This window comes from Tamandua tetradactyla, chromosome 6, assembly GCF_023851605.1.
Source record: "Tamandua tetradactyla isolate mTamTet1 chromosome 6, mTamTet1.pri, whole genome shotgun sequence".
Taxonomy (NCBI): Eukaryota; Metazoa; Chordata; class Mammalia; order Pilosa; family Myrmecophagidae; genus Tamandua; species Tamandua tetradactyla.
The window spans coordinates 31,262,607-31,279,491 of record NC_135332.1 but is presented as its reverse complement, the minus strand read 5'-3'; the positions used below and the strand labels follow the sequence as shown (position 1 = coordinate 31,279,491).

The following is a 16,885-nucleotide window of genomic DNA, read 5'->3' as shown; positions in this document are numbered from 1 at the left end:
ACCCCCCGGCCTGGCCGCCGCCTCCCCCTCCCCCCGCTCCGCCGCCTCCGCCCCCCACCCCGACTCCCTCCGGTTCTTTGTCTCCTGGGCGCCCGGCCTCCCCGCCACGCGCCCCCGGCATCGCCCCTTCCCCGGGGACCCCACGGATCCCTGCTGACGCGACACTGCGCGGAGCGGCCCGCCAGGCGGGGAGCCCCGCGTCCGGCCGCGGCGGGCGGGTGGGCGGGGAGGGGTGGGGAGGTGGCGCGCTCACGCTCGCTCTCACGCTCGCTCTCTCCCTCTGTCACACACACACACACACACACACACACACTCACACACTCGCTCTCTCACTCACTCACACACGGAGCATCCTCCCCTCAGGTCTCCGGGTCCAGCCCCGCCTGCTCCGCTTTTTTCCTGCAAATCTCTTCTTTTTTGCCCCCGCTCCCCAATTCCCTCTGGCTCCGGGACCTTCTCCGCTGGTCCCACCCCCACCCCCAGGATGGAACGGAGCAAGCCAGCCCGGAGCCCCCCGCGGCCGGGGTGACGGTCCTTCGCTCCTCTCCCGCCCGGGTCCCCCGCCTCGAGCACCATGGGCCTGAGGGCTTCCCGAGGCGCCGGACGCTGAAGATGACCGAGGCTGGAGGTGAGGGCTGGGTCCCCGAGGATCCCGCGGTGGGCAGGGAAGCGGGGCTGGGGGGGCCGCCTGGCTCGAGGTGGGACTCCCGGAGTGGGATTGGATGGGGCGAAACGACAAGGGCCTTTCTTCCCCTCTATCTAGGGGGCCGCAAGGGACGGGGGTGCTGGGCTGTCAGGGGAGGGGGCGGAGATAGGATTTGTGTCGCTAATCCTCCCTCCAGCCCGCCACCGGCAGAAATTAATAACAACAACAAAAAAAACTGGCGTGGGGGGAGGGGGAAAGGGCTTAACTCTTTCTTGCCTGGCACAGAGTTAGATGATGGATTGGAGAGAAACTAGCCCCTCGGGCTCTGGTTGGGGGTCGGGGTCCCGGAAGTGGATCTTGAGCTGGGATCAAGGTGGTGGCAACTTCCACCTCGTGCCCTGGAGGGGGCCACCACCTTCTCTACTCCACAACCCACCTTCCCCTACCCCAGGCTTCCTCTCCCTGTCCATCCCTTCCCAGTTGCAACTTCTCTCTCCTTTCTTTCTCCCCAGCCAGGGCCCCTTTCCTCTGCCTACCTCACTGGAGGCTGCCTCTCTCCTGTAGTGGATTCTCCTTCCTTGGTTCCCCACCTTTGAGCCTTGCCCAGGGCTGCTGGAACCCTCTGTTCCCACTATGGCCTTCCCTGTCCCTGCAGCCTATTTCATCTCTTTCTTGCTGTCTTCAGTCTTTCCGCAGCCCTGTGGACTTTCCTCTCAGTCTGTCTATCTGTTCCTCCTCTTCTCTCCCTCTTCAGCTACCTCCCCAGGGCTTGTGCACACGCTTTCTCTCTTTTTCTCCTTCCCCTGGGTCCCAGGAAGCTTTGAGCTCACCTGCCTCCCTTTCTCCCAGAGGAAGGTCAAAGGTCACTGGAACCCTACCTCTGAGAGTCTGTTGGAAGAGAGTGGCCTGGTAGCACCGGAGCCCAGACTGGGTCCAGAGGGGGCAGGTCCATGTCCACCCTCTTGGCTGTTACCTGGTTGTGTGTGTGTGTGTGTGTGTGTGTGTGTGTGTGTGTGTGTGTATGCCTAGGAGTGGGGTAGGTCAACGTTTAACTTTCTAGGGCTTAGCTTGGGAAGAAGGGGTTTGGGTGGGAAGGCCCCGGTGACCACCTGAATATCTTGCTTCTGCAGAGTTCCCCCATGAGACCACATAGGAAGGGTCCCCCATTCACTCCAGGGAGTTAGCTGTTGAAGGGAGGGAAAGAAAACTGTACAGAGTCAGGATGGATTGGGAGAGGGCGTGAGCTGCAAGCTTTAGCCTACCAGAGGATGCCTGAAAGAGGACTCCAACCAAAATAGGATGGCACCCTAGCCTGGGGCCTTACATAAAGAGCACATGAGGTCTATGTCCTCAGGCAGTCTGAGAGAGGAGGCACAGCCCCTGACCCCCATTCTCATGGTAGAAGCAGTTCCTATCTTCAGAGAGTCCCTAGTCTGATAGGAAAGAGCTCCCCTCCAATGTGGGGGGATACAACTCATTTAGGGGCTCAATGAAGTATAAAAATTCCCCACTTCCCAGTGCTTGGGGAAGGGTGCATTTAGAAATGATGTCCATCTAGGGCAGCTTCCTGAAAGAGATGGCAGCTGGGTCATAGTCAGATGAGGCTTGGTGATTGAATGAAAGAATTTGGTTCATTCTTAGGGGTGATCTCCCATGTGGCCCTTCAGAGCAAGGAGAGAAGTCCTGGAACATCTTTGGTACTAGCCCTGCCTCCCTAGGGTTCAAGAATGGCAAGAGAATTCTTGGAGGGGTTCAGCTCATGTGTCTCCCCGATCCATTTCCATACTTTATTTCCTGCTTTCAGTCCTGGACATCCGTGGAGTCTGGGGGTGGAGGTGCTTTGATGCTTCCCCTCACCCTAGTCAGTATGGACTAGCTTCCCAGCCCCCTATATTCATATGCACCTTCCATCAGTGTCCTCAAGCACAGCCCCTAAAACTGCAGACCGTCACTGGGAGAAGGCTAAGGAACAGAAGACCAGCGTCAAGGCTGAGTTCTGCCTTTTCTCTCCTGCATCTCAATTTCCCCATCTGTAAAGTGAAATTACTAAGAATCATCAGCCTGGCCAGCTCGTTGTGAGATGAGGTCTATGTAGTAATACAAGAGGAGAGGTGGAAAAGGCCCAGCAGGCATATGGTCCAGCTTTCTTACAACTGTCAAATATATGGTCTAACCTAGTGCCCTGGCCTTCTCTTGGGAACCTGAGTGTTAGAAGTAATTGGAGATCATGTATCAGCCTTGCAGTGTGCCCTTGCCCCAAACCATCAGTGGTCCCTGACCTTTCTCACTTTCTCCTCGTCTAGCTTTCCCTTCTCCCTCCAACACCAAGGTTCAGGGATGCTGGAATCCTACATCTGCTAGGAAGCTGGCCCAAATTGTTCAGCCACATATATCCTGATTTGTTGCCTGCCCTCCCTTCTTTCTTATCACTGAAAACCAAAACAAACTAAACCAAAACAAAACAAAAAACCCAACTATCCATCCACACTTCTCAGAACATACTTTACATACTTGGTGCATCAATAAGCTTTGGCTGCCCACTGTTCTGTTGTCAGCACTCCTCATACCCTTGCACCTGTGAGTCTGTCAAGAACTCTGAGAACTGTGAGTTTGTCTAGAACGGCAGCCTTGCTGTTTGTGCCAGCTTCCTGAACAGCTCATGTTCTGAGAGACAGGTGGTGAGAGCTCTAGTGGTGAAGGAGAGGGGCAGGATTGGATGATGGACAGAAGATGGATGCGTGGATGGTACAAATTGATGGCTGCGAAGATGTGTGGATGGATGGATGGGGGTGGATATTTAATGGATAGATACATGGGTAGATGGATGGATGGATGAGTAAGCAAGTTAATAGATGCATAGGTAGACAGGTAGATAGATGAAAGAACCAGGATTCTGGTCCTGATTTTGCCATCAACTTGCTAGGTGGTCTTGGGTCAATCACTCTCCTTTCTCTGGGTCTGTTTCTTCATTTGTGAACTGAGAAGACTGGAATTAACAATCTCCACGATATCGCCCAGATTTGATGTTGTACAATTTATGATGATTAACAGCTCTTAGGGGATGGGATGCTAATGATGGAAAGGCCAGAAATGGTGAAGGGGAGATGTTCAACGACCCATGTGACAATACATAGCCAATCAGCTTGACCCAAGGTTGCAGGACTCTCAGCCTATGTGGTGTCTCTGGATCTGCTTCTCTGCTCTCACCCTTCTGTGTATGCCTCTTATCCCAACCACCACAAATGACCTCTCTTCCAGGGGGCTAGAGGAAGAGTTCTTGGGGAAGGTGAGGGGCCAGAGGCCAGGTGCAGGAGGCCACTGGCAAAGCCCACTGCCTCAACCAAACTGAACCTCTTACCCAAGGTTTCTTTTTTTCTTTCTCTCTGTCCCCTGGTCCTCTCCAGCTCTCTCGAGTCATGGCTTCTTCAAAGCTCCGAGAACCCACGGATGAGGTTTTTGGTAAGTTCTTATGGCTTTGTCTTTACCCAATAGTCACAGCCATACAGCACTTTCTTCCAAAGCCACTCAACACTGGAGGAAGTGTCCCCAGGGGCTTGAGTGTGTGTGTCTCTGTGTGTGTTGTGGCCTTATTCTGTCACCACTATCTTAGTGGACATTGCCAAATACAACAACAACAATAATTAGGGTCTGCATTGATTCAGTGCTTGTCTCACACCAGACACTAGGCTGAGCACCCCCCTCTCATATGCACCGTATCATTTAATCTTCACAATAAAGCTAAGAAGTGTGTCCATTCCACAGACGAGAAGCCAAGGGTGCAGAGTGGTCAAGTGACATGGCAGCTAGTGACAAAGCTGGGCCTACACGTAGGTCTGCCTGACTCCTTGCCCTCAAGGGCTGTGTTGTGCACCAGTACACCCCGGCACCAGATGACACACATTGCCTCTAAGTCACATAAGGACCTGGGACATCTCCCTGCATGGATGGCACCTAGATGTCCATCTAGGTACACACTGGGATGCATGCACACACCTGCCTGTACCATCATTTGCTCCCTGTGGTGTTATATGGACTAGAGAAAGAGACCACCCTCAGGGCAGAGTCCCTGGCATGCACTGGGGTGAAAAGACTACTTCCTAGCTGGATGCGGTAGAGGCCTCAGTGAGGAAAGGAGCATGGAGGGATGTGTAAGAAGAAGTGGAAACCAAGAGAGGAGACCGCTGAAGCTTGTAACATTCACACAGCCTTGCCACCTCACCCACGGGGGCTGTACTGGATGTACTGCCACAGGAACTACCCTGCCTTCTCCCCTTCTGTACCTTCCTCCCTGTCCCCTGCTGTGTCATTCTCCCCTGCCCCTGCCAAATGCCTGCCAATGCCAGGAATTGCATCTCCTGGCTCCTGGGGAACATGGCTTCCCAGTAGGACCTCCTTGGAGCCTTTGGAGGGAGCATTTGCTTCTGGGACTCCCCCAGGCTCTAAATGCCTCTGGTACTCAGATTTTGAGTCTTTCAGTCTTCACCTAGGCCCATCCTAATCCCTGGCCTGACAGCAGTGCACTCCCCTTCCCCAGGGTTTTCTGCCCCACCCTCCGGAGTCTACCCCCCCACCCCCCCACCCCAGAATTGTCAAGGTAGCTGGGCCCAGCTTTGCCCATTTCCAGATGTGAAAGGCAATTAAATATTCATGAACTGACCTCCCAGGGCCCAGGGCCAGCCATCTCCCTGGGGGAAGAAAGAACAAGGAAGAGATGGAAAAAGCAGGGCTAGGGGTCCTGATCGATCAAAGGACCAGAGGAGAGGCTGGCCCCACCTTGCTTCAAAGTCCCCAAGTCCCTTAGGCATCCCTTTGCCCCCTATACTCTCACACACATGGCCATGGTCCTTGTGGAGCTCAAAGTCCAGAGCGAAGGCCCCTCTCCCTGGCCCAAGCTGTCTGGGCACCGGCTGAGTGCCAGCAGGGATGCCTACCAGCCCCCAGGACCGACGAGAGTACTGGCTTGGGAACCAGGAGACCTAGTCACCCTCCTTAACTCCCTCTGCACCCTTGGCCAAACCCCCTGAGCCTTAGTTTCCCCACACATAAAATGAGGGGGTTGGACTCAAAAGTCACTCCCGTGTCTGCCTGACAGTATAGCATGCAGCGTGGTGGTTACAAGCTGAGCCTTTGGACCCAGGTTGCCCCCCAATTAACCCTGGCCATGCTCTTCATCAGCCATCTGCCCTAGAGCAAGTTACTTGGCTGCCCTGGGGATACCTGGAAGACCCTCCTCTTAGTACTGGGATCAGGGGAGGGCATGGGTGGACAGGGTGTGTGCTTAAATGAGCTAATAATTGTAAAGCACTTAGAACTTCGCCTGGCACAGTGAGAGTTCAGTAACCATTAGCTGTTATTCTGTGGTTCAGTCCTCAGTCCTTGATGCTTTCATGGCAGTGCCTGGAGCCAGAGAGCACAGAACAGAGCGCTCTCTTCCCCAGCTCATCCCCAGGGCTTGAACACCAGACAGGAAAGAAGGAGCAGCTAAGGGACAGAAGAGTGGGGTCAAACCTACCTCCAGCCACTTTGGCTGCCTCCTCCTGCCTCCACCCTCCCCCTTCAACCAGGCCATAGCTCCTTGGTCCCTGCCGGCTACTCAGACACTCCGAGCTCAAGCTTGTACTGTTCCTCTGCTTGGAAAGCTCTTCCTTGTTCTTTCTACAACCTCAGCTCTTTATTGCTGCCCAGATTTCAGTTGGCTACTTAATCTAAAGTAGCTGCCCCCTGGTTACTCTCTATCTTTCATCCTTTTGACATTTACTGAGTTCCTAATATGTGCCAGGCACTGTTGTAGGCCCTTGAGTGACAGCAATGAACAAGCCAGACAAAGTCACTGTCCTCCTGGAGCTTGAATCTGAGTTGGCTAACAGAGGGACAGATAATAGAAGAACAACTAAGTAAACAAGGCGAACAGTGGGTGAAGAGTGCTAGTGGGAAGATTAGCATGCTGGATGTGACAGGCTGGGGGCATGTGTGTATAAGTGCCATCTCATCAGCACCAGTGTGTATTTTAAGTGTGCCTCTGCCCAGGTGTGCAGTGGTCCATGGAATTGTGACTTTGGTTTGATTTGTCAAACACCAATGGCCTTGGCACCACCTCCCTACCAGATGCTGCCCCAGGCTCTCACTCAGCAGTGTGGACAGCGAACAGTGGACAGTGAAGGGCTTTGCCTCCTTCAGTGTGCAGACTGGCATGGCAGAGAGTTGTTTCTAACCATATAATAGTGCCAGGGCCCCATGAGGCACAGCAGACCAGAGAGGGCAGAGGAGATGATGTGTCAGAGTCCATTAGCTAGACAAAGAAGGAGTGGAGCATGATGGAGCAAAGGGATGCAGGCAGAAAATGAAGTGGAGAGAGAGAGGCAGGTACATAGGTAGAGGTCGAAGCCATTCAGTACAGCTCCCACCAACCCATTAACAGCTGATGCTTGCTGAGTGCTTCCTAAGTCACAGGCAGCATGGTGAAGCACTCTACATGGATTATGTTGCTTAATGCTCACAACAGCCCTGTAAGGAAGATATTGTTGTATTGACCCTGTTTTATAGTCGAGGAAGCTAATACCTAAACGTAAGTCACTTGCCCATGGTCACACAGCCAGCGGTGGCAGAACGGAATTCCACTGGATCAGCTGACTCCAGAGCCTATGCTCTTAACTCATGCATCATGTAAGAGCAGGGCCTTCGCAGGAAAGGTCTGTGGGCGACACCCAGAGGGGTGGGCTGGGGCTCCTTCAGGCCTTAAATGGCAGTCTTAGGAGCTCAGACTTTATACTGTGGGCTTTGGGGGACACCTGAGGGTATCAAAGGCAGGAAAGTAAGTGGCATGGCCAGAAATGTACCTTAGAAAGTTTCCTGTAGCCTTGAGGAAGGTATGGGAGGGAGCCAGACCAGAGGCAGAGAGCGCAGGGTGCAAGCTGAGGCCCTGATGTTGTGCGGTAGGGCTGACGGGTTAGGGGCTGGCGGGGAGTAGCCGGTGAAGGCCCGAGCTAAGGCACTTCAGAGGAGAGGGGAGAGGTTCCAGAGGAGTAAGGAGGGTGAATCAGGGAGCTTTGTTCTTTCTTTAAAATAGCATTTGCTAAGCATCTACCATGTGCCGGGCATTGTTCTATGCCTTGGTGTATTAGAGCAGTGAGCAAAATAGAGCAAAATATGAAGATGACATTCCAACAGGTAGGACGTAATAAGAAATGAAATTAATAAAATATTTAGCATGCTGGAGGGTGATAAATGGGGGAATTAGGATGGGGGTTATGGAGTTGTGGGACAGGGGATGATTTTAAATAGTGTGGTCAAGGAAGTGTGGTCCCCTCTCAATTAGAGGGGATATATAAGATCTGAAAGAAATGAGGGAGAGAGCCATGCAGAAATCCATGGTGAAAGCTTTGCAGGCAGAGGGAAGAGGAAGTGCAAAGGCCCTGAGATGGGAGCAGGCCTGGCATGTGAGGAAGAGTTAGAGGCCAGGGTAGCTGCAGTGGAGGGAGTAAGAGGGAAAGAAGTAGAAGCTCAAATGGGTATGGGGAATGCAGGCTAAGTGAGTCTGGAAGGATGCTGGGAGAACTTTGGCTCTTCTTTGGCATGAGATGGAAGTCACTGGAGGGTTCTGAGCAGAGGAGTGACACGACCTGACATGTTTTATCAGGGTCACTCTAGCTGCTGTGTTGAAAATAGACTGTAAACAGGAAAGGGAGGATGAGGGAGGGCCAGCTAGGAGGCCTTTGTCATAATCCAGGCAAGAGTTGATGGTGACCTAGGCTGGGTATGCTGCAAGAAGTTCCCCCTGTGTGCACCCCAACTCTTTCATTTCCTCTCCTTTCACTCTTCTTTTTCTCCCCATGTGTGTATACACATGTATATACACACACAATAAATGATATTTTACTGTGGAAAGTCTCAAGCATATACAAAAGTAGAAGGAACAGCCCGGTGGCCCCATGTGCTCATCACCCAGCCTCTATTGTTACCAACTTGAGGTGGTCTTGTTTCATCCCTACTCCCCCCACCTCCACTCTTCACCCAGACACCCCTGCGTTATTTTGAATCTAATCCAAAACATTATATCACTTCACCATAAATATTTTAGTATGGCTAGATATATTTCAAAGGCAGAGCTAACAGGAATTGTAGATGGATCAGTTTATAGGGTGGGAGGGAAAGAGAGACGTCAAAGATGACTCCAGGGGGTTGGCCTGGGCAGCTGGCAGGATGGAGCAGCTGTCCACTGATGGGAAGATTGGACAGAGCAGCTCAGCAGGGGGAGGTCAGGAGTTCAGTTTGAGCATGTAAGTCTGAGATGCCTATTGGACATCCAATTGAAGACGCTGAGCAGGCAGTTGGACAAATGAAAGATCTGGGACTGAGAGGGCGGGTAGCTTAGAGCTGTCTCACTTGGGTGACTGGGTGAATCATGGGGCCTTTCACTGAGGCAAGAAGCAGAGAAGAAGCTGGTTTGAGGTAAGGTAATGGGTTCATTTTGATGGATAGAGTTGGAGGCACTTGAAAGCCTTGTACATGGCTGCTTCCTGGCAGATGCCTGCGTGCCCGAGCTTGGAATGCAGGGGAGGAGACAGGGCTAGAAATAAACATTGATGCCAGGAGAGGAACTGGGATGGCTTTAGGAAGTGTCTGCAGGTAAGAGACAGGAGCAAGAAAGACAAGTGGGCATGAGTGGCGGGATGGAAGTCCCAAGACCATTAGTGTGGGGTGGGGAAGTGTTTCAGTGTGCTAATGCTGCCAGAAAGTAATATACCAGACATGGGTTGGCTTTTATAAAGGGAATTCATTAAGTTACAAGCTTACAGTCCTATGGCCATAAAAATGTCCAAACTAAAGCATCCAGAGAAAAATACTTTGACTCCAAAGAAATGGCACTTGGGGTTGCTCTGTCACATGGCGACATCTGTTGGCTTTCTCTCCCCTAAAATGACTTCCCCAGGGGTGTTTTCTTTCTGCATCTCCACATATCTCTGTCAGTCAGCTCTAAGCTTTTTCCAAAATGATTCTCTCTTAAGGGACTGTAGTAAGTGGATTAGAACCCGCCTTCACGGGCTGATACATCTCCACAGAAACCACCTAATCAAAAGGTCCCAACCATAACTGGGTGGGTCATTTCTCCAAGGAAACAATCAAAAGGTCCCACCTTAAAACAACAGGTCTGCCCCCCGTAAGATTGGACTAGGAAAAATAACATGGCTTTTCTGGAGTACATAACAGTCTCAAACCAACACAGGAAGGAAGATCTTGACCCACTCTGAAGTCTGGGAAGAACGTTTTATGTTTGAAGACCCCTGTGTCATGCTCAGGGCTGCTGGAGAGTGAGGGCCTCATCCTGGCTGGAGCAAATGAAAAGTGAAATTATGAGTGATAAGGGTCTCTCTGGATGGTCCGCTGGGGTCTGCCTACCCTTCCTCCATGGCCTCCTGTCCACACCTGGCACTGGGCTGTGGGGACTGTTGGACTCCATCAGCAACTCCTCTGCTCCAGGTCAACCCCAAACCTCCTAGGTGCTTAGCTGTGCTGCATCTCCTCTGAGGGTGACCCTGAGCATGGCCCAGGAAACCAGCGTCCACAGCAGGGACCTGGACCAGCAGTTCAGCCCAGAGGAAAGTGTGAGTCGGTGTCAAGCCGAAGACTGGCTCAAATCCTAGATCACTGCTACCTGGTGGCTTTGGCCGAGTGATTTAACCTCTCTGAACCTGATTCCTCAGTTGTAAAATGTGCATAATAGCCAAATGGGTCGTTTGGAGGAGTAGGTGAGATGATGCATGTAAAGCCCTCTGCACGTCCTCTGTGCCTGGGTGAGGCTTCAGCACCTTGTGCTGTGTGAATGGGCTGATGTTATTCTTACTCTGGTCTGCACTCCCAGGGCCCCGCGTGGTGCCCAGCCCTCAGGACCACAGTGCACGTGCCGAGGGAGTCAGGCGACCACCCGAGGCCTCTGGGCCTGCCCTCTCTCATTTGTCTGGTCTCTGCTCTCCACCCTTCCCCCGGTTCACAGATCTGGACTTGGCCGTGCCAGAGACCGTCAGACTGGACAGCAGTTTACACAAGGCCCGGGCCCAACTGCTGGCCAAGGGCCGGAGACACCGACCCTCCCGCTCGAGGCTTCGGGACAGCGCCAGCTCCGCCGAGGATGGTGAAGGCTCCGATGGGCCCGGAGGCAAGGTTGGGGCAATGCACCCCAACACACATACACCCACCCACCCTGCTGTCCTTGGATAGGCCCTCCAAATCTCTCCTCCAGGGAAATCATATCCCCAGACTCCTGACATAATGCTAATAAATCTTAGCTGCCTGACACTTCTAGTTCATTTCATACTTTTAAATAAGGTCTCATTAGCCCCATTTTACAGATGAGGAAACTGAGGGTCTAAGAGTTCAGTAACAAAGTCATACAGTAAGTGAGGGAGGGGGGATTCAATCTCAGTTCATGGACTCCCACTTCCCACTACCCTGTCTCTGGCTAGTTGGCCCCAGGAGTCTCTGCTCTCTGCCCTAGCAGATCCTATCCAGCTAACAGGGTGAAAGCGGCTCTCAGCTCCTCGGGGAAGCCGGTAAGAGGGTTCGCGGTGAGCGGCTGCTTCCTCCCCTAGGTGATGGACGGCTGCGGGAGCCCCCTGCACCGGCTGCGCTCGCCCTTGCACTCGGGCCCCGGGTCCCCAGCCGGGGGATCTTTCTGCCTGGAGCCTCCCGGGCTGCGGCGCAGTCTGGACGAGGACGAGGCACCGCCTTCGCCGCTCACGCGCTACCGGCCCCTGCACAATGCCGCCTCACACGAGGGCCTGGCTGCCGCCTCCTGCTCGCCGCCCCGCTCCGCGCCCTCCTCCGACAGCTCGCCCAGCTTCGTGCGCCGCCACCCACGCGCGGAGCCGCACAGCGAAGGTGAGTGGAGGGCAGCGCGGCGCCCCTTCCTGGTGAGCACCCGGGCCGCAGCGCCCCTCCCGGTCGCCACCCGACCGCTACGCAGGGCTAGAACAGGGTGGGTCAGGGTGGCTTTGGGGAAGGTGGGGGAGCAAACACCACGATTCACTCATTCCACTAATATTTACCGAGCTCCTTCTATATGCCAACTGCTGTTGACTTGGAGATACGTGTGTGCAAACAGAAAGCAGTCCTTGACCTTTGGGGCTTATAGTTTGGAGGTGGGAACGGGGGCCAAATATTCCCTAAATTAAACGTATAGTTATAAACTATAATAAGTTCAATGCAGGAAATATGTACGGTGGTGGGAGAGTGTATCTAGGGTGCCTGATGGAGTTGGGACATCCTGGAAGGCTTCTCTGAGGAAGTGACATTTGAGCCAAGGCTGGTTAGAAGTTGGCCAGGATAAAATTAACAAAAAATAGTAGTGGCCTCTGTCTTTTCAGTGCTTCATGGGTTGTAAATGTTTCATGAACATTGTCACATTAAGTCCCATGAAATAGGCAGTTATCGTCCCCATTTTTTAGATGAAGGAAGCTCAGAGAGATAAACTGATTTGTCCTATGTGGCATGGCTAGTGAAGGACGCCAGAGTCAGGTTCCATGATCCTAAGTTAAGAGAATTTCTGCCAATCACACGGCAGCCTGGGGAGGTAGGCAGGCCATTGCATGGGCTGTTCTCTGCCCACCCCCCTCCATCTCTCCAAAGATGACAGCCGGGATGCCAGCCCACCTGAGCCTGCCAGTCCCACCATTGGCCTGGATAAGAAGACGCGACGAAAGTTCTTGGACCTGGGGTGAGTGGATCTGGGGTGAGGGGCGAGAAGCCAGGCTGGGAGGAGTCCAAGTAAGGTACTGCCCTACCTTCCCCCTGCCCTTCCCATAGGGTCACTTTGCGCCGAGCATCCACTGGCAAGAGCCGGAAGGAGAAGGGCAGTAACCGCCTGTCTATGGGCAGCAGGTAGGAGATGCCCTCCGTGCCAGCCCATGGAGCCTGGTGGACCTGGCCTTCCCTTCTGTGCCCACACCCATGTTGGGTGCTCTCTCTGCAGGGAGTCAGTGGAGGGCTCTGGCAGGTCAGGGGGCTCCCCGTTCCTGCCTTTCTCCTGGTTCACAGACAGCAGCAAAGGTTCAGCATCTTCTGGCAGCACCACCTCCCCTGCTTGCTCCCCCAAACATGAAGGCTTTAGCCCCAAGAAGTCAGCTTCTCAGGTGAGTCTATGGATTTCTTGCCCACAAACAGCCCCCAGACTCAGGTGATTTTGAGGGCAAACTTCACTCTGGCTCAGGCTGGGATTTAGACATTCCTGGAGTCCATTTGTTCACCCATTGAACTATTTGGTGATTCACTAGTTCATCCATTCCCTGAGTTCATTCATTCACTCATTCATATTCTGAATAGTTCATTCAGTGGTTCATTCATTGCTTCATATACTCAACACACATCACTGAACACTTTTGGAACTGGCCCACCTGCAATGTGGCGTAAGGTGCAGGGGATAAAGAGATGAACGGGACTCAACCTAGTGCTCAAAAAGCTCACAAACTTGTGGGGGAAGCGGGACCAAGTAACAGGAGCAACAGGAGTGTCTGCTTATGGCCACCAGCACTTTACAGTTTACAAAGCCCCAAATGCATGTATTTGCTTTACTCTCACAGCGGCTCAGTGAAGTAAGCAGGGCAGACACACTCATTCCATTGTTCAGATGAGGAAATAAAGGCTCAAAGAGAAGGGATTTGTCCATGGGCTCACAGATTTGGTTGCAAGGTCCTATGACTACCCATTCTCTGATTCTGTTTCTTATTTGCTGGGGCAGAGGGGCCAGAAAGCTGGGAATTCAAAGTCTGAGTCACGTCTAATTTGAGGCCTCCTTTCTTCCTTCCTGCACAGGCTCCCTTCCTCCCTCCCTTTCTTCTTTCTCATGTACTGGGCCCTGGGAAAACCTTGGTGAACAAGACACAGCCTAGGCCCTCATAAAGCTCACAGTTCAGTGAGGACAGAGACCTCTAACCAGGCAGCCATAACCCAGGATGCTAGGGGTGCTGGGGGTGGGGCACATAGCAGGGGCACCTGACCCACCCTGGGAGAAATCCTGGTAGACTGCCTGTAGGAAGCAATACCTAGTTTCCATTTTTGCTAACTGTTATGCCTGGCTCAGTTCTAGTCCCATGTTCTCTAGATGGTCACCTGCCCAACCAGAGGCCCCAGGTCCTGGCACCTCACATGAGTCACCAGGTCCTGTGTGCCTGCCCAGTACCTGGCCCATGCACAGGGCGAGCTGAGTGACTCCTGGTGTCCAGCCCAGGACTTCAACACCGTCTGGATGGGCGTGGTGGGCTGAGCATCTCCTTTGAGCTTGGGGTGAACTCTCTCCTCAGCTGTGTGCACCTCTCCTGTCTAGGAATCCACCCTGAGTGATGACTCCACGCCCCCTAGCAGCAGCCCCAAGATCCCAAGTGGCCCCCAGCAGGAGGCCAAGTGCTCCTACCCCTACCACACGTTGTCCCAGTCTTCGGATGAGGTGAGCAAGGCCTGGCCCATTGTGCCAGCTGGACCCCTGACCTCTGACTCTATCACAGGCCCAGCCTTCACCCCTCACTCACTTGGTTTCTGTCCCAGTTCCTGGATGACCCCCTTCCCACTGTCCACCACTGGACCAGTCAGCAGGTGGGCCAGTGGCTGCACAGCCTCAACCTGGAGCAGTATGCCGCCGAGTTCGCTGCACGACAGGTGGATGGGCCACAGCTTATGCAACTGGATGGAAGCAAACTGAAGGTTTGTCAAAGGGGTAGGGCCAGGAACCCAGCCTGACCTTTGACCCTTGGCCCAGCTTCCTGGGCTGACCTTTTCACTCCCTCTAAAGCCACCGCCCTGACCTCTAGGCAAGGTTCTTGACCTAATCTTGGCACTCCAGCATGGGCTCCCAATCTGACCTGAAACTCATGCCCACTTTTTCTATTTGACCTTCAAGCTCTAGCTGGTCTCCAGGCTGACCTCTTCTCTAAGACTCTCATTTGACTCTTAACCCTAGATAAGTCCCTTGGTGTCATGGAAAGTAAGGCCTTTCCTGGAGTCATCTGTCTGATTCTCAGTCTTAGGGGCTGGTGGCAGCAGTGGTGGTGGGACTCTGCTTTCTGCTAAGTTGCTTGGGGGAGGGGTAGTGAGGAGAGACCCCCAGGAAGTTTCTGGGAGTGGGGAGGGGCCCCAGGCCCTGACTAGCTATGTGATGTTGGGTGAGTTACTGCCCATTTCTGGACCTTAGGAGGTTGGGGCAGTGTCATCCCAAGGCTAAAATGCTGAGTGGAGGGATGACAGCCAGGGATTGGAGGCCAAAGGGCGTGGTACTGTCGATCTGCATCTCCCCACCACTCCCACTCCAAATTCTTGAGCTGAGGGTTCTGATCCACCGGTAAGACCATTTGGGAGATGGAAGCTACCCTTGGGGAGAATTAATAGAGCTCCTGAGAGAGGAGACTTGGGTCTTGGATTGGCCAGAACAAAGGATGGTTGCAGACTCCTTCCCTCACCCTTGGATTCCTCTCCCAGAGCCTGGGGCTCAGCAACTCGCATGACCGGGCACTAGTGAAGCGGAAGTTGAAGGAGCTGGCAGCGGCTGCCGAGAAGGAGCGCAAGGCTCAGGAGAAGGCGGCGCGGCAGCGAGAGAAGCTCCGGCGCAGAGAGCAGGAGGCCAAGAAGAGCTAGGGGAGGGCAGGCATTGGCACCCAGGCACGGGGTGGCTGCCAGGCTCGGCTGGCTCAACCTCACCAGGGAGGCTGGGCCTGGGCGTCAAGCTTGGGTGGGCCTGGCCCCAATTCCTCAGAGAGCACACACCCTCTCTCACCCTGAACACACTGTCTGCACCCACAGAAAGGGAGAGCTCAGGGAGAGGGGCCAGTAATAAACCTTATTTCAAGGACTGGTTTGGCACAGAGTTCCTGGGGATGTTGGCAGATCCAGGAAAGAGAGGAGAAAAGCCAGGGCTGAAGCAACTCTGGAGCCCAGAGCAGGCTGACCTCCTGAGCCCAAGCCAGGCCGGTGCTAGGGCTGGAAGTGAGCTGGGATGTGCACCTGGCTTCCTTCCAGAGGCCCTGAGACAGCAGGGGGCCCCGGCTCGGAGGCAGGACTGGGCAGCAGTGCAGGGGGAGCTCATGGAGCTGGTCCTCTCCAGCTCTCCGGGGCCTGGGCAGGGAGGCCAGCGGGCACTACAGCACATCACACTCAGGGCAGACTCCCAGCCAAACTCCTCAGCGGGAGCGTGGAGAGAGTAGCATGGAAATAAGTGTGATCTTTGTAAACTTTAGAAGGAAGAAAACATGAAAACCCTTCTCTACTACTCCCTGTCCTATGGATCCCAGTGGGTGAGACGACATCCGCACAGATCTGTCCTTTCGGGGTGTGTTCAAGGCCCTGTCTTTGGCTTACTCCCCAAGCCAGGTCCACGTCTCCTCCTCATGCTCCCTCAGAGGACACCTGAGTCCTCTTTCGGAGCAGAGCAAACTTGGGAATTGGTGGGGCTAGAGGACCATCCCTCTCCCATCACCAGTGTCTAGGGGGGCAATCTGGAAGGCAGAGTCCCTAGAAGCGGCGGGATTGGGAGGGTTCACCAGCCCTTCCCCAACCCAGGGCCCTGTTGGGGCCTCACTGGGCTCTAGAACTAGCAGCCAGCACAGGCTCTGGTTCGCTGGGCCAGGGAGGGGTGGGGCCAGTGCCCAGGTAGAGGTGCAGGGTCCAGCCTTGTCTGGTCTCTCCCAGTGGACTGGGGAATTGGCCTCGATCCCTGTTAGGAAACGTGTAGCGAGGAAGTGTTCTGGGGTGGCACTGGGCAGTGGCTAGCTTGGCCTTGCCGTGGGGTCAGGAGACCTGACTTTCTGAGCCGCCCCCCCTTCCTCCCACCTGTCTGGAGTGGCTGACAGGAACCAGTGCATGCCGACTTCCCTCATCCCTGGTGTGTGTGTGAGAGAGAGTGAGCCCCACGCCTGCCTCCTCTCCTGGTCCCTCCTGCTAGGAGCTGTGGCTTGAGGCCCACCATGGGTATGGCCAGGGCCCTGTCCCTGGGACTCAGCCCTTTCCTCCCTCTTTGCCATCTGTTCTGGGCAAGGGCTTCAGACGAGAATGGTCATGGGGACACCAGCACCCTCTAGGCCTGCTGCAGGGGCCAGTGGGTGAGGTTGGGAGATACGTGGGTCCTCAAAGCTGCCAGAAGCTATAGTGGGTGCCCACCTGCATGTGAAGGGGGGAGGCAGTTCTCAATTTATTTCAATAAACACATATAATGTGCCAGTGACCTTTCTGTCCACTTGGCTGGGGGGTGGCCTGGGCCACAGG

General features: G+C 54.2%; 1 protein-coding gene across 3 annotated transcripts; it reads left to right on the top strand.

Moving 5' to 3' along the window:
- Positions 1–230: 230 nt before the first annotated feature.
- Positions 231–16,854, top strand: SAMD14 (sterile alpha motif domain containing 14). 3 transcript variants are annotated; one of them, XM_077164728.1, is made up of 11 exons: positions 231–628; positions 4,051–4,105; positions 10,638–10,804; positions 11,233–11,521; positions 12,269–12,356; positions 12,446–12,520; positions 12,612–12,758; positions 13,796–13,892; positions 13,962–14,081; positions 14,180–14,335; positions 15,107–16,854. In XM_077164728.1, the coding sequence occupies exons 2-11, from the start codon at positions 4,063–4,065 to the stop codon at positions 15,260–15,262; spliced, it is 1,338 nt and encodes a 445-aa protein (XP_077020843.1). In that variant the 5' UTR covers positions 231–628; positions 4,051–4,062; the 3' UTR covers positions 15,263–16,854. The 3 variants fall into 3 exon arrangements, with proteins under 3 accessions (XP_077020843.1, XP_077020841.1, XP_077020842.1); XM_077164726.1 differs by lacking the exon at positions 13,796–13,892 and having other exon boundaries at positions 12,612–12,771; positions 15,107–16,852; XM_077164727.1 differs by lacking the exons at positions 231–628; positions 13,796–13,892 and adding an exon at positions 1,505–1,592 and having other exon boundaries at positions 12,612–12,771; positions 15,107–16,853.
- Positions 16,855–16,885: the final 31 nt, after the last annotated feature.

Excerpts from the sequence above, each read along its gene's own strand:
- SAMD14 (XM_077164728.1), top strand. The coding sequence starts at position 4,063 with ATGGCTTCTTCAAAGCTCCGAGAACCCACGGATGAGGTTTTTG. Across the intron at positions 10,805-11,232 it reads CCGATGGGCCCGGAGGCAAG|GTGATGGACGGCTGCGGGAG; the intron begins GTTGGGGCAATG and ends TTCCTCCCCTAG. Across the intron at positions 13,893-13,961 it reads ACACCGTCTGGATGGGCGTG|GAATCCACCCTGAGTGATGA; the intron begins GTGGGCTGAGCA and ends TCTCCTGTCTAG.